Source organism: Siphateles boraxobius, unplaced genomic scaffold (genome assembly GCF_051911475.1).
Source record: "Siphateles boraxobius isolate OS27281-9 unplaced genomic scaffold, OSU_SipBor_1 9, whole genome shotgun sequence".
NCBI lineage: Eukaryota > Metazoa > Chordata > Actinopteri > Cypriniformes > Leuciscidae > Siphateles > Siphateles boraxobius.
This window is the reverse complement of record NW_027509219.1, coordinates 11,740,093-11,767,338: the sequence shown is the minus strand read 5'-3', so window position 1 is coordinate 11,767,338 and position 27,246 is coordinate 11,740,093. Positions and strand designations below refer to the sequence as shown.

The 27,246-nt window shown below is 43.3% G+C and overlaps 1 protein-coding gene across 1 annotated transcript in view; it reads left to right on the top strand.

Annotated features, from left to right (window-relative positions):
- The window catches only part of LOC143732106 (transmembrane protein 132C), a 383,833-nt gene that overhangs the window by 88,198 nt on the left and 268,389 nt on the right, over window positions 1-27,246 (top strand). Inside the window, exon 2 of the mRNA XM_077222799.1 lies at window positions 23,407-24,295. Coding sequence (XP_077078914.1) covers window positions 23,407-24,295 — 889 coding nt within the window. The remainder of the gene's footprint in view (window positions 1-23,406; window positions 24,296-27,246) is intronic.

The following is a 27,246-nucleotide window of genomic DNA, read 5'->3' as shown; positions in this document are numbered from 1 at the left end:
GGCCCAAATTCCAGGCATGCTTCGTCAACGGAGAATGCGTGCAGGTCCCCAACCCTCTTGATGGAGGCCAGTGCAACCAGGAGCGCTGTCTTCATAGACAGGAACTTAAGCTCGACTGATTGCAGGGGCTCAAAGGGAGCACTCTTCAGGGCAGTTAGAACCACTGAGAGGTCCCAAGAGGGAACGAGAGGAGGACGAGGAGGATTTAGTCTCCTCGCTCCTCTCAGGAACCTGATGATCAGGTCGTGCTTCCCCACCGACTTACCTTCGATGAGGTCATGATGTGCGGCAATGGCGGCAACATAGACCTTCAGGGTGGAGGGAGACAGCCTTCGCTCCAGCCCCTGTTGAAGGAAGGAAAGCAAAACACTGATCGAGCATCTCCGGGGGTCTTCTCGGTGAGAAGAGCACCAGTTGACGAAGAGGTTCCACTTCAACGCATAGACGTGTCTCGTGGACGACGCTCTAGCGGAAGTGATGGTAGCCACCACCGCTGGTGGTAGGGTACTCAAACCTGCCTCGTCCCATCCAGGAGCCACACGTGGAGGTTCCAAAGATCGGGACGAGGGTGCCATAGGGTGCCCCGTCCCTGAGAAAGAAGGTTCTTCCTCAGAGGGATCGGCCAGGGTGGTGCTGTCGCGAGGAGTACTAGTTCGGGGAACCAGGTCCGGTTGGGCCAGTAAGGGGCAACCAGAATGACCTGCTCCTCGTCCTCCCTGACCTTGCGCAAAGTGTGCGCAAGAAGGCTCACTGGGGGAAACGCATACTTGCGGCCCTGCGGCCAGCTGTGCGCCAGAGCATCCGTGCCGAGCGTGCCCTCGGTCAGGGAATAGAACTGGGCGCAATGGGTCGAGTCGTGAGAGGCAAACAGATCTATCTGCGCGTCCCCGAACTGGTCCCAAATCAGCTGAACCGACTGGGGATGGAGTCGCCATTCTCCAGGGAGGGGCTGAAGCCATGAGAGCTCGTCGGCTGCACAGTTCAGCGCTCCGGGATGAAGATGGCTCGAAGCGACCTCAGATGCTTCTGACTCCATAGGAGGAGGTGGCGAGCGAGTTGTGACATACGGCGGGAGCGTAGACCACCTTGATGGTTGATGTACGCTACAGTGGCGGTATTGTCTGAGCGGACTAGTACGTGTTGACCCCTGAGCAACGCCCGGAAGCGGTGCAGGGCAAGGCGTACTGCCAACAACTCGAGGCAATTGACATGCCACAGCCGCTGGGGTCCTGTCCAGGAGCCCGCAGCAGCATGTCCATTGCACATGGCGCCCCAGCCCGTGGTGGAGGCATCTGTTGAGACAACAACATGCCGGGAAGCTCGTGCCAGGGGGACACCGGCCCTGAGAAAATCGAGGTTCGTCCACGGGGTGAAGAACTGACGGCAGGTCGGAGTAACTGGTACTCGGAACGTGCCGTGTTGCCATGCCCACCTCGGGACTCGGTCGCGAAGCCAAAGCTGAAGCGGTCTCATATGAAGCAATCCGAGCGGCGTGACCGCGGCTGCAGATGCCATATGCCCCAGGAGCCTCTGAAAAAGTTTCAGTGGAACCGCACTCTTGCCCTCGAATAGTCTTAGGCAAGTCAGCAGTGACTGCGCGCGCTCGCTCGTAAGCTGCGCGGACATGGCGACCGAGTCGATGTCCATACCGAGAAAAGAGATCCTCTGCACGGGGCAAAGTTTGCTCTTCTCCCAGTTGACCCGAAGGCCCAGACGGGCTAGGTGCCGAAGCACTAGGTCCCTGTGTTCGCAAACCTGATCTCGAGAGTGAGCTAGGATCAGCCAGTCGTCGATATAACTCAGGATGCGAACCCCTTGTTCTCGAAGGGGAACAAGGGCCGCCTCGACAACCTTCGTGAAGATTCGAGGAGACAGGCCTAGCCCGAAAGGGAGAACCGCGTACTGGTATGCCTGCCCCTCGAAAGCAAACCGGAGGAACGGTCTGTGTCGAGGAAGAATGGAGACATGAAAGTAGGCGTCCTTCAGGTCGATCGCTGCAAACCAATCCTGGGGCCGTATGCATTCGAAAACGCGTTTGGCGGTGAGCATCTTGAACGGCATCCGGTGAAGGGAGCGGTACAGCACGCGCAAGTCCAGGATTGGCCGTAACCCACCGGTCTTCTTGGGGACAATGAAGTAGGGGCTGTAGAAGCCGGACCTCATCTCGGCTGGAGGGACAGTCTCGATTGCACCCTTCGCCAGCAGGGTAGCAATCTCTGCTCTCATGATAGGGGCATTGCCACCGACCAAAGTGGAGCGGACTCCCCTGAAGCGGGGAGGAGACCGTGCGAACTGAATCGCATAGCCGAGCCTGACGGTACGCACGATCCAGTGGGACAGACGGGGAAGCTCTAGCCAGGCTCCCAGGAACTGAACCAACGGGATCATGCGAGCCACAGGCGTCCCCCCGGAGGGGCAGCGAAGCGGAGTAACTGGCCCAGATGTGGACGGCATAGCGGCCCGGAGAGGGGGCACAGTTAGCAACCGCGCCCTGGCAGAGGGGGCCAGGGGAGGACCAGGCTGGTCGTCCCGCGGGGGCCTGCTCTGCCAGGGGTCTGGCGACAGAGGGGGACAGCGGCGAAGCGGTCCGTGGACGGCACGCCATGTCAACCACCTCTGGGACAGAGGGGGACGAGGAGAGCACGGCTTGTGGGCGGCGCTCTGTGACGTCCGAGAACTCTGTGCTCAGAGACGGGAGAATCAGCTCTTTGGAGAATAAGGATTCTTCCCCGGCCCTCCCCGGGGAAAGGAGTGGTCCTGCTACCAACTCCTGGAAAGAACTGAGTCCCATCTCTGAGGAGCCCAACTCAAGAGCGCCGCTTAACCCGGAGTGTAGCGGGGTGCGGGGCTGGAGAGGACTGTGGCGTCAGACCGCGGCCTCCAGAGCCGACCCGGGTGAACGGGCGGGGTGGGAGCTGCGGGGGGGCGCCCTCGGCAGTGGGCAGACCGAGGGATCTGAGCGGACGGCGGGGCCGTCGGGACAGAATCAACCTCAGTCTGCTCCATCGCCGAGGTGCCCGTCTCACGAGCGCCGCTTAACCCGGCGTGTAGCGGGGGGCGGGGCTGGAGAGGGCTGTGGCGTCCGCCCGCGGCCCCCAGAGCCGGCCCGTGAACGGGCGGGGTGGGAGCCGCGGGAGGGCGCCTTCGGCGGTGGGCAGACGAGGGATCTGAGCGGACGGCGGGGCCGTCGGGACAGAATCAACCTCACTCTGCTCATGGGCGGCTGAGAGCTGTTGGGCAAGCCCTCAACCGCACCGCCGAAGAGGCCGACCTGGGATATGGGAATGTCGGACAGACGGGTCCGCGCGACATCCAGCACATCAGACAGGATCAGCCACAGACTGGTGAGCATCACCTGACCCAGGGAGCGTACGGCCACTTTCGTTGCTCAGAGAGCAAGGTCAGTGGCGGCGCGCAGCTCAGTGAAGAGCCCTGGGTCAGTCCCGCCCTCGTGCAGGTCCATGAGCATCTGGGTCAGGTGGACCAGCAGAATGACCATGGCATGCAGTGAGGCGGCTGCCAGTCCCGTGGCGCTATAGGATCTCGCCACAAGCGTAGACGAAAAACTACAGGCCACGGGCGGGTGCTTAGGATTGCGCCGAGAAGAAGCACTCTGAGGACACATAGCATCGCAACAGAGCGTTCAGCCGGGGGAACCCCAGTGTACCCATGGGCAGCGGCCCCATCGAGGGGAGGAAAGGCGGATGAGATCAGCGAGCGGTCCCGAGAAGACAAGGGGGTCTTCTTGGACTTCGAGATCTCATCATGCACGTCCGGGAAGAGAGGTATTGGGGTTTGCCGTGGACGAGGGTCGGCGGCCTTACCCAAAACCCATCGTCCCAGGAAAGCATGGTCGTCATCTCCGGATCAGACTCAGGCACAGCCGTATGCACACCGGAAGGTGGCAGCTGTGACGAGCCCTCACTTCCAGAAGACTCAAACCCACCTAGTGATGCTGCAACAGACATGGCATCTTCCTCTGTAGCTTCAACTGAAACACGCGGGCCACCAGAGGGTAGACTCGCGGGAATCAGCAGTTCACTAGCGGGCACCGTCATTGAAGAGGGGGGCTGGGGTCACGGACACATAGTCGGCGCCTAGATCCAGACCGTAACCCTCAGGTCACCCTGGCCACCAGCCGAAGATCGGGGGGTGGATGAGGGGACTCTCACTCTTGCGAGTTCACCGAGTCTCGACCTATATATGACGCGATGATCACGTTCCCAGCGAGAACATGAGTCACCCACGAGCGCTGTTCAAGCATGATCAAAGCCCAAACACACTAGACAGCGCTCGTGCCCATCAGAGTCCGATACCAGTCCGCTGCAACCAGAAATGCACGGGCGAGCCGTCTTTAAAAAGACGTGCCACGTGTAAGCTCTTTTAGTGAGAGAAAACTCAAGTGTTGAAGCACCCGGGGAGAAACGCACCGACTGGCAGACCACTGCAACAGATCAGCAGGAAGCACGCTCTCGCCGTAGATCGCCGTCACACCAACACTCGAGGTACTCGTTTGTAAAGCTGACAATTCAGAGATGGCTTGTGGAGACAAGAATACACTTGGCTCCGAAGCGAAAACATATCTGCTTGCTGCCGGCTTCCTCCTTTTATACCCACGAGGTGGGGCGGAGTTACGCCATGCAAATTCCGCAGACCCATGGCATTTCTTTGCCATTGGCTCGTTTTGTAATACTCGAAGTTGATAGGCTTTCTAAGCGAAACCCCATTCGTCGTCATCCGACGTAACTCGGAGTGACAACGAAAGGGAACCCAAAATTCCTATCTCAAAAAATTTGCATATCATGAAAAGGGTCTCTAAATGAGCTATTAACCTAATCATCGGAATCAACTAATTAACTCTAAACACCTGCAAAAGATTCCTGAGGCTTTTAAAAACTCCCAGCCTGTTTCATTATTCAAAACCGCAATCATGGGTAAGACTGCCGACCTGACTGCTGTCCAGAAGGCCATCATTGACACCCTCAAGCAAGAGGGTAAGACACAGAAATAAATTTCTGAACAAATAGGCTGTTCCCAGAGTGCTGTATCAAGGCACCTCAGTGGGAAGTCTGTGGGAAGGAAAAAGTGTGGCAAAAAACACTGCACAATGAGAAGAGGTGACCGGACCCTGAGGAAGATTGTGGAGAAGCACCGATTCCAGACCTTGGGGGACCTGCGGAAGCAGTGGACTGAGTCTGGAGTAGAAACATCCAGAGCCACCGTGCACAGGCCTGTGCAGGAAATGGGCTACAGGTGCCGCATTCCCCAGGTCAAGCCCCTTTTGAACCAGAAACAGCGGCAGAAGCGCCTGACCTGGGCTACAGAGAAGCAGCACTGGACTGTTGCTCAGTGGTCCAAAGTACTTTTTTCGGATGAAAGCAAATTTTGCATGTCATTCGGAAATCAAGGTGCCAGAGTCTGGAGGAAGACTGGGGAGAAGGAAATGCCAAAATGCCTGAAGTCCAGTGTCAAGTACCCAGTCAGTGATGGTCTGGGGTGCCATGTCAGCTGATGGTGTTGGTCCACTGTGTTTTATCAAGGGCAGGGTCAATGCAGTTAGCTATCAGGAGATTTTGGAGCACTTCATGCTTCCATCTGCTGAAAAACTTTATGGAGATGAAGATTTCATTTTTCAGCACGACCTGGCACCTGCTCACAGTGCCAAAACCACTGGTAAATGGTTTACTGACCATGGTATTACTGTGCTCATTTGGCCTGCCAACTCTCCTGACCTGAACCCCATAGAGAATCTGTGGGATATTGTGAAGAGAAAGTTGAGAGACGCAAGACCCAACACTCTGGATGAGCTTAAGGCCGCTATCGAAGCATCCTGGGCCTCCATAACACCTCAGCAGTGCCACAGGCTGATTGCCTCCATGCCACGCCGCATTGAAGCAGTCATTTCTGCAAAAGGATTCCCAACCAAGTATTGAGTGCATAACTGAACATAATTATTTGAAGGTTGACTTTTTTGTATTAAAAACACTTCTTTTATTGGTCGGATGAAATATGCAAATTTTTTGAGATAGGAATTTGGGGTTTTCATGAGCTGTATGCCAAAATCATCCGTATTAAAACAATAAAAGACCTGAAATATTTCAGTTGGTGTGCAATGAATCTAAAATATATGAAAGTTTAATTTTTATAATTACATTATGGAAAATAATGAACTTTTTCACAATATGCTAATTTTTTGAGAAGGGCCTGTACATATACATGTACATATACATATACATTTTACAAGCCAGTCTATTATTGTGATATCAGCCATTTCAAATAAACTCACCCCTAAATGGCAAGTTAAAAAAAAAAAAAGTTGGTTGGTCATTTCCTGTTTACTGTCAATGTTACTGTTTACATTTACCTCTATTAATTAGCCATAAATTAATTAGCCATTACAGGTATACATATAATCAGTTTACTCATTCTGGGAAACAAACCCATGACTTTCACATTGCAAATGCCATGCTGTACAGTTTGTGTCATTTAGTCAAATCTCTGTCTACAGAACATTATCATGGTATTGACACAAGAACCTCTCTGATGAATGACAGAATAATGAATAATGAATCATTATATAGGTAATTATAGACATTTTAAAGGTGTTGTAGCAAAACAGGCTTTTTAAATCTAAGTGCCAGAGAAGGTGCATTTCTTTTGGTGAGAAATTAAACTATAACTGTTCTTGGAACAAGAAATCTTAACTAACATTATTGCACTTAAGAAAGAAAACATGAAATATGAAAGTGTCGAATGTGAAACCTTTAATTATGTCAGTTTTCAGCCCTGGCTTGCAGGAACAGTGCATATCGTAAACCTTTTGTATTAGATTGATATTTCAGTGTTGCCACTGAACCGCCGCAGGAGTGTGTGTGCAGGTGTTTGAACTATGTGAGTACCTCTGAAGAAGGACCCAGGAGTTTAGTTCAGTAAAGCACTGCTGCCACATGCAATCTCTGCCCCTCCATCACCCAAAGCTGCCATATTCACGCTAGGGCATCAAAGACAAGAGACGCTCTTTCTTTCTTTCGCTCTCTCTGTACACACACACACATACACATACACATACACATACACATACACATACACATACACACACGAACACAGTCTTGGAATATCTGTTGTTGTTGTTGTAATTGCATACAAGGTAAAAAAGGTTTTAGGGATTCTGAAAAATGGAAATAAAGAAACAAGATAAAATGAAGACATAATCAAGATTGTGCACTATTTCTAGATTACTAATCTATAGAGCCCATAAGGGACATGGTTGTGAAAATAAATATGAGATGGGAGGAAAATTTATTTTTCAAAATTGCTGCGTTCACGCTCAAAACATTTGCGTTCCGCCAATAAAATTTCTGTTCATTCGCAAAACTTGTCTTGCATTCTATGTACTTATTGTAGTATTGACTCTAACTAGGTACTAACCCTGAACCTACTCCTAAACCTTAACTTAACCCATGTAGTTACCTTACATTACTCAGTACTTTTCTGGTAAGTACATTGTAAGTACATTGAAAGTGCACATGCTGTAAAATAAAGTACGTCCAACTTTCTGTTCACTAGCAAAACATTTGCATTCCCCCGAGAAAATTTGTTCAATATTTTGAAATTTAGTGGTTATTTAATAAAAATGACACATATACTATTATTATTAATCGCTAAATATTCTAAAACACTAAAATAATAATAAAATCCACCTCAAGCATCTCAAATAAGATGCCAGTATAAAAGCTGTACTATAGTGCTGTCACACAAATCAGAAGAAGACTTCTTATTTTTATCCTACAAAAAGGTAAAAGCTTGTACGCTTAAATCTGTATTTAACAAGGTCAAACATTATGAGGTAGATTTGGATGGTTCCTGGCAGAATAGGAGACTGGGCACTGTAACCCCTTTGTGCCATTTTTACTTCCAAATCTTGCCTTTCTCAATGCCCTCAAGTTTAACGCAATTCCAAGTAATATATAAAGAATTTAAGTCAAAGTAAGTTCAGTGGAGTACCTTTTATAAACTTTTAGGACCCTTCTATTTGAGAGTGTTGATTGGATGGTAATGTATTGGGATGACGCAAGTGGAACTTTAATGGCTCAAATGTTGAATGCTGAACCTTGTACGGTTTATTGTGATAGTCTGTTTTATCACTATGACGGCTGTGATTACTCTTCCATTACTCTCGCTTTCAATTACCAAAACTCATAATGTTCCCCAGGATGCTTTTATTTCCTTCTGATTTGTTTATTTTTCACTGCTTCCTGAAGGCCCAGACAAGGACATCTTCTTAATCACAGGGTGTAAATACATGGGAGTATAATATCAATTTTTTTCTAAAAATCCCCAAGTCCTTCTGCCCTCACTTCCCTGATGATTTGACATCAGTAGTCATAAGAGATGACGCTTGATAGACGGAAGCCATTTGCCAAACAGGGACTGAAACTCCCTGCACCTGATGAGAAGCTTCAGTGTTGCTGCTGATTTATGATGTCACAGCACCATAAAGGGCACGCAGAAGCAGGAAGAGATTCATTAGGAAGCCTGACCAGGTTTTTAGTGAAGTCCAAGAGAGGCGCTTGGAATACTGATGGGTCTTCTGATCTGTGCCTGTCTTGTCCTTAAAATCTCACTTAAATGAAGCTTCCAAAAAGCCATGCACTGGGGACGGATGCAAGTGATCGAGTGCTCAAAAGTGACCGCAATGATCGATTGTGAAAACAGTAAATGCAAAACTTAAAAACATATAATATTGATCTAAGGACAACTATACACAAGTTTGCCAAAAGTGACCTCGAACGTGACCCTAAACATATCTATCTACCTATCTATCCATCCATCCAATCCATCCGTCTCTATGTCCGAGACAAAGGGCATAGTATTCATCTCATATTGCAGTTTTTTTATTCGTTTTGGTACTATTTTCACAAGCAAGGTGTACATTTTCATAACTCTTAGTACAAAGATCCAAGCTGACCACACTTGTAACACAGCAAGTAATTATTTCAAAACCTGATCCCATGCTTTCATTACAGTTATACACATTTTCAGTCCACATAATCATTGTTTCAAACACAATATTATTGTAATATGTGATGAGAACATTTGGTTTAATCACCGAAACACAACAGTATGATCTTCTTTCAATTTAGCACTTTTAACAATTAATTAAATAGCAAACAATGCAATATACATGTTTCAAATCACCCTTGTTGCCTTGTTGTATTATTACAGTAACACAGGCTACAGATGCCACATTACAAATATGCTTACATTACCTAACTTACGTAACATAAAATCCAGAATATTTGTAATTGCATCTATTCAGTGTGAATAGAATTCACCTTTTGATAAAGGTGTGATGAAGTCATGACAGAACCATGAGTTCTTGTATTATAAAACAGAGTTTGCGGTTCATATAATGTTCTCACTGTATATGACTGAATCTATACTGTAGTTGAACTTTATAAGGGTGAGTTACAGTAATGTGCCAGTCTCTACCATGGTAAACTGTTTGGCATACAGATGGCATACATACTGTAATGTAAAATGCTGTATTTGATGCCATCTTTCTCCCTTCTTCTAATGCATCTCTGATCAATCTGATGTTACACAGTCATTGACTATTTCCTCTCTCTTGTTCTCTATCTTGCTCTATGTTCACAAATTTCAAATCTACTATTCACTAGCATAGTTTCTGTTGGTTAAACTAATCTCTTTGTATTACAGTTTTTTTCAATCGCTTTGGCAAATTTTTTGAATCAGTGTTAACATTCTCAAAACAGTTTGAGTCTATTGCATGTCTGCAAAATGTAGTTACTCACCCAACACATTTAATTCATACTTCAAAACCCAGTTATTGTGTCAGTAAATTGGCCAATGCCACCATAACAAAAAGATGTATTTGTCATCGTGTGAGTCACACTCGTCAAAATGTTTAGACGTTTTTTCACCATGACAGTCAACCGTGAAAATTATTGTTATATAAAAATGTAATACTGAGTTAATAAATACAAATGTTAACATTTGTATTTATACAGTACATTTATTTGTGTACCAATGTGTTACATGTAAACTAAAAACTTACTTGTCCAATACTTTTTACAGTTAATTTTTTTTTTTTTACATGTTACCATAAATACTGAAAATGACTCAAAATGAAAGATTTTCATCAACATCACATCTGATTTTTTCCCTTGCAATGCTACGGGGGGAAATCTCCTTGAGTGCCGCAACCATCCCCTGCAATGATAACTTGTGGTGTCCTCACAAGCAGTATTCATGGAATCTAACAGAGACATCTGCTCTTGTGGTCGATGCTCATGTACTTTCCACCTCCATGCTGAAAAAATCTCTTCTATCGGATTCAGGAATGAGGAGTATGGTGGAAGGAACTCCATTTTTATCCTCTCATGTGCAGCAAACCATTCCCTAACAATGTTGGTTCAGTGAAAGCTGACGTTTTGTCTCTCGCTCTAAGCGGGTCAGTAGAACCAGTTACATTAGGAAGGGTAGGTGGACAAAAATGTATTGGCTGAATGTGACCTTTTGCATTTACAAATAAATTGGCACGGCACTGACAACAACTACTGCTACTTAGTGTTAATTATTAAAATGGCTTAATGTACGATCAAACTCTTAATGATCATGTTGCCTTGATTTTTTTCATATTAACTCAAATGTGTAACAAAAATCCAGTAAAAAATTTCAGTGGGAATCAGGAGATCAGGAATTTTGAAAGAGGGTGTAACGCATAATGTGACTGTGCCTTAATGCTTTTGGATGTCAGAAAACAAATTCTTGCATACCCCTACAGAAATTTGAACCTTAACAAGTAAATTGACCAAACTGATGTGTTGAACCTGTAACAGCAGCATCCAGTGAGCAAGTTGCCACATCTTGTTTTGTAGATTAATGAGCACATTACTCATTTTCACAGTCCTAATTACAGTCCTACTGCAGTATGTTATTTTTCCTTTGTGTGTGTTCATGTTTCTTAATTTGCCTGAGTTTAGTGTAATTAAGTGGATTCTATGAGCAGCCAGGCATCTTTAAGCTGCTGGTTGAGTATTAAAACCTGTTTTAATTACCCCAGTGATTTTTAGCATCACACGCACATCATAACACCAGGGTCAAGTCTAAAGTTTAAAGGACAGAGAAGGTCAGGACAAAATTCAACTAGTAAATCCCAGCTCATTCATTTAAGCGAAGTAGCAGAGACTGAGAAGTGGGGGACTCATCGTGTAGTGTTTACCACATAGTCGATGGCTCTTTAAAGCTTAAAGACATCAGTGATGAACATTGATAACACAGCGCTCTGCGCCCATTTTAATCCTTATTATCAGCACATGTCCTCTCTATGAGAGGCCATTACTAACCCGAAAACGAAGGCATATGTGGGTGGAAGCTCTTAAAGGGAAGCAAGTGATGTAGGGAGCCCTAACGAGAAGGCTCTGCGTAGCACTTCAGCTGCTCGGTGCCTCAAACACAAATAACAGGCCACTCTCGTGGTGTTTAATGTACAAAGCTTTGTAATGTGGACTTCCAAGCAGCTGTTTCAGAAAACGATACGCCGATTCTTTTAACAAAACGCCCTGCGAGAGAGGTTGAAAATTATGATTAGTGCTAGGGCGGGGTGCCTCAAGGTAACACAAATAAGCTTAGCGGTGCCACTAGATTTCTTTAAAACTGTCGAGTTGGGTAAAAAAAGGACTTAGGAATACAGTACGTTTGTAGCCTCAGCTTTTTACCTTGCAGTGTTCTTGAGGGCTTTAAAAAAATAGACCTCTAAAAGTGCCCAGCTTTGTAAATTATTAGTTCTGTGCAGTCTCTGTAGATGAACATACTCATTTTTCAATATCATTAATTTCTATGGGAACCCTAAACAGGCATAATGTTGTATTATATATTGATTCTCCTCACAGCTCCTAGCATACGTTTAACTGCCTTTCTGGCTGTTTTAAGACTAGCCCACATAAGTCATTCCTTAAACGATGCTTGTGAAAGCAAAAGCTCAATGAATTATTTTTGACAGGCCAGCACAAAGTCAATAGACCTTATTAATTACAATTGATGTAATGTATGGCAAGAATAATACATTGGGACTTAGGGGAAAACAGCATAAGCCTATTGCTCTTATTTAAGGGAGAGTTTGGCTTTGATATGAGGTGTGCCAGGAGAGCGACTAGAGCGGGGGTGTCCATTCCTGCTCCTGGAGGTCCACTGTACTGCAAAGTTTAGCTTCAACCCCAAATAAACACACCTGGAGCAGCTAATCAATTTCTTACTTGGCATACTAGAATGTTCAAGGGAGGTGTGTTAAGGCAAGTTGGAGCCAAACTTTGCAGGACAGTGCCCCTCCAGAAACAAGTTTGGATACCCCTGGACAAAATGAACTATAGATGGCCAAGTAGAGATGAGAATCAGAGGAATTTAATGATTCTGGTTCTGTAACGATTCTGCCTGTTTTTTGTTTTTTTTTGCAACAAAGAATAAGTATTGATGCAGCAAATTGTCGTGACACAGTATCCATTTTGTTTACATCCGCTTCCCTGTGAGATCACTGCTAAATCTGGCATGATAATATTAAGAATGCCTTGTAGTGTGTGTTGCGCCACTATTTTTAAATCATATAGTATGTAATAATCTGTGAAAAAAATCTGTGAAGATTCTCCTAATGTCGAGTTCACACTAAATGATTTTAGGCCGATTTTCGCTCACCGACAAGTTTTGTGAGATCGCTGACAAATGCCCGAAATCATAGGCAAATCGGTGCATGTTCACGTGAGTGACAATCACGCAGTGTGAATTATCAAAGACGTGATCTGAGAGAATCGCAGACGAGTCGCCAACGTCTGTGAGATATTTGGCATGCTAAATATCTGGACCTGTCGGCGATGACCTACAGCCAATGAACGATCAAGAAACAGGACAGCGGGATGTTCGGGGAGGAGTTATAGACCAGAATATCAGAATTGTATTAGATTTATTTACAATAATATCAAACAGAAACAAAGCACAAACATTTGTTTGGCCATCAGCAACAGCAGCACATTGCAAAATTATTTATTTACCCCCAACTCTCTTTGCAAAACACACAATCCTTGCTCCCCTGCTACAATTTGGATCGCAATCTTCTTGCAGACTATCATTTTTAATTACAATTTCAGTCTCGTGCGAGAACTCTGGTCTCACGCATGGGCGATCTTGCGTTATTTTCTTATCACTTCTTGGTTGTGTGTTTGGTTGTGAAGCGTAGTTTGCGAATCAGACAGAAGTTGTCGGCGATTCTTTCTTTTGTAAAGTCATGCAGTGTGAAACCTCCTTTCGCAGATCTATCGCACAGTGTGAACACACCTGCAACTGAATGTTACCCCAGATAGTCGTGCAATGTGAAAAGAACATTGACCCGACTACTTTAAAAATTGTGCTGTGTGAACTCGGCATAATGTGCGTGGGCAACCAGATTTCACAGTCGGTTAAAGGCTGGAATTCACTACAGAACTTTTGCTCAGATTTTTGCCCCGATTTGCAATATGTGTGATTCTGCAGTAGTTGCCGAATGTCTGCGACAGTCTGCAGATTTTGATCGTTCGGAGCAGACAGAATTCACAGAAAATTGCATAGTGTATGATGGGCACAGACTATCAAAACATCAGGATATCACAACATGTTTGATATTTTGAGCCAAATTTAGAACACACATAGTGTATGATGCATCGCTAATAAATACTGTATTGTACATAATACAGTCAAAATACACTGACCAGACAATGGAAATCAAGGGTGTGAAGTCCCAAAGATTGAGGAAAAAATGGAGACGACGTACAAGATTGGGTAAACACAAAAAAGAAGGAAAAACTTACCATCCAGATCACGGATTCATCATTATCCAGGACTCGACATTAACACTTGTCTGGGATAAGTAGTCGAATTAAAACATCAATAGTTTCGAATGATTGATTAGTTTACATTAAATGTAAACAGCGACTGATATGGATTATATATTGATGGAAACAACATAGATAAACTACGCCATTGTCCTTTAACTCCTGCCGTAATCTGTTGAATCCACACACTGACCGCGTCTACCCACCCCGTATCCAAATGCACTGGCTCGTTTCTTCTACTACTGAGGGTAATCTCCTGCATTTGTTTAATCTTCGAGGCAATGAGACCCGTGTTTCTGTTTGTGATTGGAACGATTTTAAAGTCTGATGGTGTATGTTCTTCAGTCGTGTAGTGTATGATGCCCAGCTTTTCTCTGTAACCATTTACAAAGTCGGCAAGTGTCTTATGCCTGCTGTTTAAAAATCTTTTCAGATTTGAAAAAGTCGTGTAGTGTATGCCAGCCTTGAGATTTAAAAACTCCTGTAGTCTGAGCCTGGCCTAAAAGAAACCAAATCATAAGAGTAATTTGTTCAGGAATCAGGATACACTGGTCATGCTGTTTGTTTTTGATACACTAAAAGGAACCAACTCATAAGAGTCATTTGTTCAGGAATCAGGATACACTTGTCCTGCTGTGCCTTTTTGGTTCACTAAAAAGAACCAACTCATAAGAGTCATTTGTTCAGGAATCAGGATACACTGGCCATTCTGTATGTTTTTGATTCACTAAAAGGAACCAACTCATAAGAGTCATTTGTTCAGGAATCAGGATACACTGGTCATGCTGTATGTTTTTGATTCACTAAAAGGAATCAACTCATAATGGTAATTCGTTAGGGAATATCATTCGTCAGGATACACTGGTTGCATTGTATGATTTTGATTTACCAAAAAGAACCTTAGAAGCACATAGCCATGTCTCTTCTTAAAGCTGCAGGAGGGAGTTTTGAGAAAATGTTGACTTAGCCTGAAAATTTGAAAGAGGACAACTTACAGGTCCAACCCCCTTGCTCTCTGCTGTGCTACAGCCCTCCCTCCACAGCTCCTCCCCCACAGCGGAGCCTGCCGTGAACGTGCATGTAAACAGGACCACCGATGACGGCGGATTATAAACAGTTATGGAACATTCATTAATAGGGACGAAACATCAACAATATGCTTTACATTGACTATGGCCTGCCCATACTTTGACTACAAACTTGGTCCTCAAATCATTATGTATTTTGCAATACATGTAACAAAAAGCTAGTAAGATAATGTTAAAGGATTAGTTAACTTTTTAAAAAAACTTTTGCTGATAATTTACTCACCCCCATGTCATCCAAGATGTCCATGTCTTTCTTTCTTCAGTCGAAAAGAAATTAAGGTTTTTGATGAAAACATTCCAGGCTTTTTCTCCATATAATGGACTTCAATAAGACACAAACGTTTCCAGGACCAAATGACAGTTTCAGTGCAGCTTCAAAGGGCTTTAAACGATACCAGACGATGAATAAGGGTCTTATCAAGCGAAAAAAAACACTTTAAGTTTTATAAGCACAAATGCTCGCCTTGCTCTGTTCTGTGATGCACGTTTGTGATCCTGTTCGAACTCGTTCATCAAAATGAACAAATCTTTTTTCGAGTCATTTCGTTCGTTGAATGAACGAAATGACTCGAAAAAAGATTTGTTCATTTGGATGAACGAGTTCGAACAGTAGAGTCACGAACGACGGTACGCGCTCGCGCTGTGCAAGAGAGGGGTGATCATCGCGTACACGAGCGTGATTGACACTGCTAAGACATTCCTCCTGGCTCTGATTGGTTGTTTCTGACCGGGAGCGGTGTTTTTCTGCAAATGGCAATATGACCACAGGGAGGAGCCAGAGGAGCTTGATTTTTTCACAGATTATCTGTCTCATATTCTACTGTCAGGACATAATGACAGTTTTAACAAATATTTGTTAACAAAAGTTACCTACTGGAGCTTTAAATGGAACTAATTCTTAATTATTCTTGTCAGTTCTCAACCCTAGGCACAAGCCAGAGAGCAAAGCATCATGGGATTAGTTCCTCCAGAACTAAGCAGCCGATTCAACAGAAGAGCCCCTCATGGAGACAGGCCGGCTCCACTTCAATAAACACCTGACAACCACACCGATTTCTCTCTCTTGCCATACTTTATCTCCCTTCCATCTTCCTTTTTTATCTGTTTACTGGCCTTGAGTCTCTCTCCCTACCTTGCCCCTTCCTTCTCATCCTCACTCCTCCGTGACTCGCTCTCCAATCTCACCCTCTCACCAGACTCTTTGACAGGCCACGGACAGGTTGACACTGCCTCCTGTAGCCTTACATATCATTAGGGCCACTCTCGTCCACAACCAGGCTAGGGGGCAGTGACTCTGAAAGCCCTCTACAGCCCGGGCTGCTTTCCTCTGGTCAGGCCTCCTGTCAGGCCTCTCTAATACCTTTCCCGCTTGGGCAGTCAGAGGAAGACCTTCCCCTTGTCTTGAGCCTCTTTACAAGGGCCGAACGGCTGCTCATGTTGATCCATCAGTGTGACAGCAGTGTGGTCGAAGAGAAAGAAGGCAAAAGGAACAGAAAAGCAGGCAGTGATGGTGATTGACAGGTGGAAGCCTTTTCTTGCGGTGTTCTTTAAAAAATAAGACATTGAAGTCATTATTTTCGGTTTAATTTGCATTTGGTGAGAAAGTTAAAATGTATTAAACGGGTTTGTTGTGATTGTTATGCTTCATAATAGAGCTGCAATACTACAAACTCTGTTCCTTTGTGCCTTGTTCAAATGTGTGCTATCATAAAAAGTACACCCAGAATTTGTATATTTCATTATTGTTGAACTGAATGAAATGAAATTGACTTAAATTAAATAAGTGGCAAGAATTTGTGGATGTTTAGTGGCATTCAACCCCCATATTTCATTTTCTTTTTCAAATAAGTGTATCACTTTGTATTACGCACAGAGTGAAATTACTGCCACACAGCACATTAAAGAGTTCCTGATTAATGGCTTCCCTTTTCCGGGTTGCTGGTCATGGTCGTAATTTCATTTAAGCCTGGGCTCATTCATTACTTTCGCTAACAATTTCTCTCTTTTTTGTTGCAAACATTCACAACTTCTTTGAATGGGCCACTCTAGAAATTAAACAAAGTCAACCGAGCTTGTAAGTCATAAATTAAAATTTGTAATGGTTTTTCGCCAAAGAAGACATTGTGATGTATTTAATAGTGAAGACTGCATGCCTGGGTTTTTCTATTTCCACAAGTAACCGTATGGAAATCTGCCCTGTGGTTGTTTGCATATTGTGTTATGTATGTAAACTAGCTATTAGCACTAAAATAACAGCCGGTAACATCTGGACTTGCGTGGCAACATCTGTCAGCGGGTGTTGATTACTGACCAAGCATGCATTGTGTTGCCGCATCTAAAGCGTGTGTATGGAAACGCATCTTAAATTTACTATGAAAATTCTAGTTATCTTGCCAAGGCAGGCAGATAAATCTTGTAAACATTGAAAATGAGGCCTGAAAAACTGTTTTTCTCTGTATTTCGTCTCAATTGCTTCGACGAATCAGATTGTTTTGCAGTGACAAGATGTCCCCTTCAAAGCCCTATTTTCAGCTGTGTTTGTGTACAACCGTGCATGTGTGTGCATAGCCAATCCTCCTAAATGAGTAATTTATTCTTACTGATTCACAACCAGGCCATTCATTGCTGTGTCCTTGGTCAAAGCAGAGCGCAGAAAGAGAAGAAATAAATAGCCTAATCAGAGCCAAACGTTCTTCAGTTTAAAGGTCAAAGACTTAACAATTGATTAAGATGTGATGTTAAAACACTAGGTGGATATAGAAAAAATGGAAGATGACATTTTGAAACTGGATTCAACAGCAGTACAATAGTAATATTTTTTATTTTGACAATTTTTTTATTTAGTAATTGTATTAGTTGTAGTAATAATAAATTATTATTAGTAGTATTATTTATATATTTTCAAAATAATTTACAAATTGTGCAGTCCTACAATTAAGTACAGCAAACCTAGATCTTAAAATTGTAATCTAAGTTAACTCTCAATACCATATACCCTAAATATTACTATTGTACGTTTTTTACTACAAACAAGCATTGCACTGGTGAAAAGCAGACCGTAAAAAAAAAGAGCAATCATTTTTTGTAGCAAACTTGTAGCACTCATAACAGGAAAAGAGTGTTTTAATCAGTTGTTAAATATAAATGGTTCTGTCAGGATCACTATCGTCTTAATACGATTGGCAATTAGCATACAGTTTGGATTTGCGGTATGGTTCCATTCTGGGCGAGAACTCCCTGATGAGCAATAACCCCCCAAAACAAAACCATATGTCAATAGCCCCCAAACCCAACTGACAGCGTAATTCCGGATGCTTTTGCAGTTAGCTGAGTGAGCCAGGGCAACAAGCATGTTGCCAATGCCTGAAAAGCTTGAGCAACAGCATCTTACCAACTATACTGGAAAGCCTTAAGCAAGAAGTATGCTGCCCTTACCTGTTGCCCTTACCTGGATGACCTAAAAGAGTATGTTGCCAATAATACCCGCATCAGCCATAGCAACAAGCATGTTGTCAAAACCCGAAATGCTTAAGCAGTAAACATGCATATTGCCATGAATGACATGCCATCTGAAGTTAAGTGAAAATTGAGATATCAAAATGAATCACCTGCTTGCTTTTGGTTCCAGTTTCTTTTGAGTGATAACTGTAAGCTAGAGATGAGAGATGCACATTTCCTTTTCAATTATCCTTTTCATTGGGAAATACGTCACAAAACTGAGTAATCTTGGTGGAAACTTCCAGTTCACGCAGAATTAAGCAACACATGTCATTAATACAGCGTGATGGTTTATTGCAACAAGCGTGAATCTGATACTTAGATATATTTAGGCACATATATGTAGGTTTGCAAAAACTGCGTACACTGACACCTGTCAATGATGACATAACCTTGTTATACTTGTGTAGTAAAGGTTCAGTGTTGGTGTGATGGAAGAAGACAGGGGTCGGCGTGGCTGGTACTCGTACACTTTTATTTGGTCCAAAACAGAAAAAAATGCGCTGTGCACGCTGACATTCGTGACAAGACGCACACCACTTGCGCACGTTCTCGTGAATGCCCGGCCAGAAAAATCGGGTCATTAAACGATTTAGTGTAGCAGCCTGCCCTAAATGCCCAGCCATCGGATTACAGTGAGTTTTCGGAACTTATATCTTAGTTGTATCTTGCTTTGACTGGGTGTCCTGGGTCACCCGATACAACTTATCTTTTATGATAGCAAAATAAGGATATGAGGGCGGTCGGTCGGGGTGGAGGGGCTGCCCGTCAATTGTACGGACCTGGTCAAACGCATTTTTAAGCGTCTCATCTCGGGACTGTTCCAGAGGAAAGTCATCACGCTCTGAAAGAATCCTTCTTTCAACCGCATTCCGAACCTCTGGGACAGGTACCGATGGCCCCGGCACAGCCTCTCCAACCTGAGCGACCGCTCCCCTCTCCTGCTTTCTTTTTGTCCCAGAAGCACCCGCACAAAAATGTCCCAATAGTGTTTTAAACCCCAGCCAATTGGTCCCCAAAATTAACGGGTGCCGGAGGTGTTGGCTAACGGCCACCTCCACACTATGCTTTTGGCCCCGAAATTGGATAATGACGGGCATTAAAGGGTAATCCATCACCTCCCCGTGCCAGCCCCAGGCCTCGGCCGACCTCTCGAACAATTCGAGGAAGGCCTCGGGATCATCTTGTGTGCTCATTTTATGGAGTTGCATGGGCAGGGCCGAGGCTGGAGCTGGCGATGATGTGTGGCCCGAACCTCCCTGTCCATCCAGCTCCGGAACTGCTCGCGGTCCTCCTGCTGGGCCCGGAGGAGTGTCTCGAACCGGCGCTCCTGTTGCTCCTCCATGGCCAGCATTGCCTGGTGTTGTTGCTGGTGGAGTCCCGCGAGCGCGTGGATGATGTCCGCAAGTGGTGACGGGGACTGTCTGGCAGCGGCCTCTTCTTCCATCCCGGGTTTCGGCACCAGTGTAGTAAAGGTTCAGTGTTGGTGTGATGGAAGAAGACAGGGGTCAGCGTGGCTGGGACTCGTACACTTTTATTTGGTCCAAAACAGAAAAAAATGCGCTGTGCGCGCTTTAACATAAACCTCGTTCACATTCAGAGAACACTCTTTCCACTATATAAAAATATCACTCTTTCCACTTTTTAAAATAACACTCTTTCCACTATATTAGGCAACACTCTTTCCACTTTTCGTCCTCAGCGCTCAGCTCGCGTGTCGTGCACGAGTACCCAGTCCTTCTCTCTCCACTCTCTTGCACCAGCCGGCTTTTATGCTGTCTCCCCACGCCAATTACTGCAATCAGAGACAGGTGTTCGTCATTTTGCACTTGACCTACTTACTCACCCCTCGGCTCCGTCGTTGCTCTCGCACTACAGACTTCGCTGAACCACTCCCCCTCGCCACAACTTGGTTGTAGTTTACTACTGTAGAAACCAAGAAAATACTTTATTTATTTATTTTATACACTACCCCCAACACGACTGAGGCTGATAGAATGGTTAATATATCCGGCATATGTTGAGCAATATAGATCCAATTTAATGGGGGAAGCATCGCCCCTGCTGGAAAAAGCAAGGACACATTGAAACAAGCGTGTTGTTGTTGCCAATTTACCAATTGTATGGGATCTATTGGGGGAAGCTTACACCCCTAGCAGCAGCAAAATCTGATACAACAAGCATGTTGTATAATTGCGGAACCATTGATAAAACTAGTGTAGTTTGGCAGGGGAAGCATATACACCCTACAGCAATAGCTCGGACTAGCGGCAACAAAACTAATACAACAAGCAAGTTGTATAAATCACAGAACCATTGCTAAAACTAGTGAAGGTTGGTAGAGGAAGCATACACCATGCAGCACTAGCTCAGACTAGGGAAAACTAAATCTGATAGAACAAACATGTTGTAAACCATAGGACTAATATTAAAACTAGTGTAGTTTGGCACGGGAAGCATACACCCTGTTGCTCTGCGTCAGATGCAGTGCGCAGCTAAGCTATGAATACAGTTTGCTTCCTCATTCATGAACATGATTTCTGCTCCCTTCGTACTGATTTCATCAGCTGTGGAGGTGAAGATGACGACTCCCATGATTCTACACTCCTTCACAGGACCATCAAGATACAATGTTGTTAGTGTTGAATAACAGACCTCTCCGGTAAATCTGTAAATGTACCTACTGTGTATTTTGCATAAGTATGTTACCGATAATCTAGATAGCTTTAGCCATAAGCATGTGCTAAATTTAACACACTATGTTGCAATAATCAGATAGAATAAAGAGCGAGCTTTTTTTCCAATGCAACCAGATAAGCCTAAAACAACACTTGATTACTACAGCATGTTGCTTCGGATAGTATGCGCTATAATATTAGAAGCCTAAGTAACAAGCATATATTCGATAACATTTGCACTAGCAACCACCGTACAGTACTGATAGCAATGTTGCTGAAACCTGATAAGCTTAGCGCAGCATGTGTCACTAACACCAGATATAAGCCTAAAGCACAGCCATGTTCCATATAACGACTGGGCTAAATAACCTTAAAAGTAAAAAAAAAACATGTTCCCAATAGCAACTAACAGCTTTTAGAGCAAGCAGTTTCCAGTAGCCACTAGATAGCCTTTATAACGTAGAACGCAGAAATTATTCTGTTTGCACCATGAATTGTTATTTCCTAACAATCACCGCAAGCTGCTTGAATCTGTGCTGCATAGTGCTAAAAGCAGTCCATGTGCAATGCGAGCAGTGGCCAATGACAACAGATTAGTAACTCACATTTCCAATATGATCGCATAAGCCTAGCAAGAACATTTTAATGAAAATGACTAGATACCTCACAGGGATAAGGGTCCCAAGCACAGGGATAGCATTAGCAACAAGCATGTTGCCCATATCCTGATTGCTTTTAACAATGAGCATTAAAAAGGAACTTAGCTTAGCTTCATGAAGACTTTCAGAGATGAATGGAGAGTGAACCATGTCGAGTCCTGTGTCAATAATGCAGAAACGCGATAGCTGCTGATAATACTAAAGGAGCTTAAATATGTATACAGTGATCGGCGTCGTATTCCTATACAGTAGGTAGACGTGGATCAGCTGAGAGTCAGCTGATGCGAGCTTGACTAACGTGACCTGCCAAAACTGACGATACGCTTAATATTAGATTAGGGCTGGAACTAACAATTAGTCTAGGCCGCTTATTCTAGGCTAATTAGGAAAGAGCTACACTTTTTCCTCCATATTGAGGTAGGAAAAGCCCCGTGATGTTTTCTTTTCAGATAACCCTAGATAGAAATTGTGCTATACCTATACCATTTCAGATTTACAGAGCATGCAGAGCACATTTTTATTTGGCATCTGTTTAAAAAATGTCCTCACTTTAGATCTGGCTTTTTTTAATAACGGCTGATTTTCAGCATCCCCGGGATGCTGTGGGAACATAAAGTGCGACGAATCGATGCATTCCAAGCAAATCGACTAATTTATGTAATCGATATAATCGTTTACAATCAACGCATCTTTCCAGCCATTGATTTGATTCAGGTTTAGTTCATGAAGATAAATGAAAAATAATTCCCAGAACAGTGACACGGTTGCTATATATAATGGGTCATATGTTCACCTTCACAGATAAAAAAATGTGAGTGCCTATCTGGGTCTATTTTGGTTTGTGTCCACTTCTTCATATCAGAGTGTCTCATCAGTCATATATTACTTTTTGTCTGTGAGGTGAAATCAATGTTTCTGCTGGAGGCTTTGCTGTTGAGGTTATGATATGCCACAGCCAGTACTGTCAACCAGAAACAGCGAGGTCAACAACATCCTATTACATAGGATACAAACAGTGCCTGCTCTGGAAATAACTTTGGCACTTCTTTTTGATGCAGTAGATTTGAGAAAAGAAGTGAAAAACTTAGTTCAGTTCCATGATACAATAGTCCGATGTCTGAGGTGGCCATTAAAGTTTTCATATTCAAATGTTACTTTCAGTGTCATTTTGCATCAATAGATCATTAGTCTCCCAGTCTCACATATATAAAACTGTGAATTTGATTTCTATTTCAATGGTTTAGATTGGTTTGAAAATGAAAATAGAACATAATGCTTCTAAATCTAGAGCAATTTTTTTGAATAACCAACCATTGTTTCCAGAGTTTAAATCTCTTTAAGGCAAGTCAGTTAACTCGGCTGCTATTTTCTATGCTGACAATAGGCATACAAGTGCAGCCCATATCTGCTTGAATTCAGAAAAACTGAAACATCTGTAATGTGTTTGTCAAGATTACATTTCAATTATATATTTCAAATCACCAATAAAATCTGACAACATTGTTTTCATAAATTGCTTCAATAACTTTTGTGCTCCATTAGCTGGTCCAGTTACTATGGTTACCCACATGTAACTCTGACACCTCTTTCTCTTTCCTGTCAGTTACAGACTGTAGAATCCTGGAGAATCTTCAGCGCTACGCCTCCCCTACTTACCTGCCCGTCAACTACCAGCTCCTCAACACAGAATCCTCCTTCTTTCTTAAGGAGGCCACCCAGGACTTCATGCGCAACTCTAGCTTTCTCTCCAGAACGGAACTGTTCTTTATTTACCAGGCCAGGAAACCTCCCATCATCAATGCCACGTATGGAACCCTTGCGGTGGAAGAGCCTGTTCCTTTGGATCTCCTCCAGATGCCTGGCTCCTTTGTGGGTTCCTCAAACCTCTTCACCTTCAACTGGAAAGTGCAGACCTTTGTTCTCAATGAAAGGATTTACCCGAACAAACCCAAGGTTCAGGTCTTGTTCTACATCGCCGGGAGGGATTGGGACGACTACAGTGCAGTGGACAAACTTCCCTGCATACGGATGTTTGCCTTCCATGAAACCCAGGAGGTCCGTGGGAGCTGCAGGTTACGAGGGGACATGGGCGTTTGCGTCGCTGAGCTCGAGCCTCTTCCTGGGTGGTTTGCACCTCCCAGCGTTGTCCCAGGACGGCAGAAGAATCCGGATATGCCTGAAGGAACACCTGTAGAGCTGTACTACAGCCTTCGGGCCGCAGAAGAAGGGGGTTGTCTTTCCGAGGAGTTAGGGGACAAGAGCGCCACTCACTCGGATCAAGAGGGATTGTTTTGGTCTCCGAACTCTACACCCATGAGGCGCATCGGTAGTGTACGATTATTCCAGACTCCATCTGTTCCGGAATTATCAGAGCAACGTTTGGATGGGAATTTTGCAGTGTTAGTACCATCCACGCCTGTTCGGCAAAGGGATACCGTGTCAGCATATGTTGCAGCTTCACCGTACTCACCTGTAGAAATGTTCACTCTCAGGTAAGAGAACTTAATTTGCAAGATGTGGAACTGCATTGAAACTGCTGTGTTAGCAAATAACTATTCACATGAGACCTTTCGTGGCTGTGTTACAGTAGTGAGTTTTTTTTTAATAAATGCCACAGGAAGCTTTACTATTGACGTCATGGCATTCTATCAGCAGTTACATAGCAATTTGCTTTGCAGCTTCAAAGATTATTTAAAGCCTTTTTGCTTTGTTTTCTATTCTTTTATTTGAATCGCAACTAATCATACTTTGCCCATTTATCAGTCTTTGCTCCACTTGGATCTCAATATTTGGTCACATATTTTCTTTCGCATAATCATTTGGCTTTTGAAATGGTTTTGATTAATTCCGGCTGGTGTGCCTTAGATGAATTTTCACTTCATGGTTACTTTACTTAATTTAACTATGTTTTTTGTTTACCATGGCAGAGAGAAAGACATCTTCATTTTCAGGTGATAACATCCAGCCACATTGAATCCGCGGGTACTAATTAGAATTTGCAGATGTGGCTAAGTGATTTGGGTAATTAACACACAATGCAAATGAGGATGTCATCAATTAGAATGCGCCTCCATTAGCTTAATGACTGCAAGCTCGTCCGATTGTAATCACAGTGGGTGAGAACATTTATAAACCATATGAGACCCAACCAGACAAGAGGTCAACCCAATTTGTCAGCCCTGCATGTGCACGCAAGATAAGAGGCACTAGGAGAGACGATAGCTGGTGTATTTTGAAGAAAATCCGATAGTTTATGGATGGCAGCTGGGTTTTCTTTGCTGAATTCACTTGTAAAAGTGAAAGGACAATTCACTTGCCTTTTGAGGGTTGTGTGTTATGTGGATGCATGTGTGAAATTTGCATTTGTTTTTTGTGTATGTGTTTGCGCGTGCATGCGTGCGTGTGTGTGTGCATGCGTGCGTGCGTGTGTGTGTGTGTGTGTGTGTGTGTGTGTGTGTGTGTGTGTGTGTGTGTGTGTGTGTGTGTGTGTGTGTGTGTGTGTGTGTGTGTGTGTGTGTGTGTGTGTGTGTGTGTGTTGTGTGCGTGTGATCAACAACCACTCTACTTAAATGTGCTGATAGGACGAGACCCATTTTTATTGTACCTGGTGCTGTGTGTGTGTGGTTACTCCACTGTAATCATTGGAAAAACGATTCATGAATAAAATATTTATGTGTAGTTATGCAATATGCATGTTTAAGGGGTTTTATGACCAACAAAATCATGCTTTAATTTTCTCAAGCTAACATTATCATCTGATTAATTATTGATTTACTGCTTTAAATGAAATCAGTGTTAAATAGTCTATAGAGGATCATTAAATAAATTTGAAAGAAACAAATGCACTAATTCTCAGTATTACTGATCCATTAAATGTTTTTCATGAGCTGATGAGTATGAATGTCTCAATTGAGAAATGAAAGCAGGACATATTTTTTCATTATGTTTTTGTGAAGTTGGGGACTGTTGTATATCTCTTCTGAAAATTAGACGGAGATTAATCAAGGTCTTCCTTAATTACCATAAATAATATTCATGTTGCGAATTATAAAAAAGTAATATTTTGATTTCATTATTTTTATTTGCATGTTTATGTTGCTGCTTAACCTGCTTTACAATTATATATTTTTTGTAATTAGTTTCAAATGAAGTATATTTTCTAGAATCCATTTTGTCTTATTTACATTTATTTACATTACTTTAGCAGACACTCTTAATCACTGCATTACCATGTAAGATTGTATGATGAATTACTGTATAGCCAATTATGGCTGGATGGATTTTTCAGATATGTTTTATATTTTCTCATCAGTTAAAAAAAAATGCATCCAAATTTGGTTATAATTATCACTTTAGGCTGTGTGGAAAGCATCCCACAGATACTGTATTAAGTCGGGCCTGTGGAACATCCACCGCCTAACTCCAAAATAAGCAATCAGCCTGTCCCAGAGTAAACAATCTTATTCCAGATGGAAAAGGAGTAATCTTCAGTAACTCTAAATCTACACACAGATTTGTTTTTCTATCATAGTTGGGACTTTTCATTTACTTTTGATCCACAGTGTATGTAAAAACACAGTGTAGGTAATCCCCCCCCCCCCCCCCCCCCCCCCCCACACACACACACACACACTCTGTGCATGAACATACAAAAAGCAATTTTGCTAAAATGATTTTATTTATTTTCTCATGCATAATCATTTTTGCTCAGTGTGTGGTGTCATTGTGTATAGCTTGTTCCGATTTAAAAGGTGTTTCAAACTAATTTTGGCAGAACTTCAGCTGCAGAAAAAAAGCATTAGCTTTTTAAAAAATGAAAGAATATAATCCAAATACCACTGCAAACTAGGAGAGTGTAATGCAAAGACTGCACCAACTACTGTACATAATTAGGGGAAGCCTGCAACCGTAAGGCTTGGAATCTGTGAGTCATATAGAGTTCTTGCCATTGCACTAAATAGCTCTACTGTGATTGCATGTTAGCTACTTTAACATGATAAAATGTTAACCCCAATCTCACCAGCTTCATGATATTTTGGGTTGACTGTATTTAATATCAAATGATGGTCACACTTTAGGGCCCAATTCTTACTATTAACTACAACTTTTGCCTCAGTAAACTCCTAATTATTGCTTATTAATAGTTAGTAAGGTAGTTAATAGTTAAGTAGTTAGTTAAGTTTGGGTATTGAGTAGGATTAAGGGATGTAGAATATGGTCATTAGTATGTGCTTTATAAGTACTAATAAACTGCCAATATCCTAGTAATATGCATACTAATAAGCAACTAGATAATAGTGAGAATTGGACCCTAAACTAAAGTGTTACCTATATGACATGTTGATATGTGCCTGGTTGTTCTAAGTTAATATGATTTTTTGCTGAATATCTGCATTTGGTGTGGAATACTGGTAAGTGCTATGCAACTACAGAGAATAAGGGC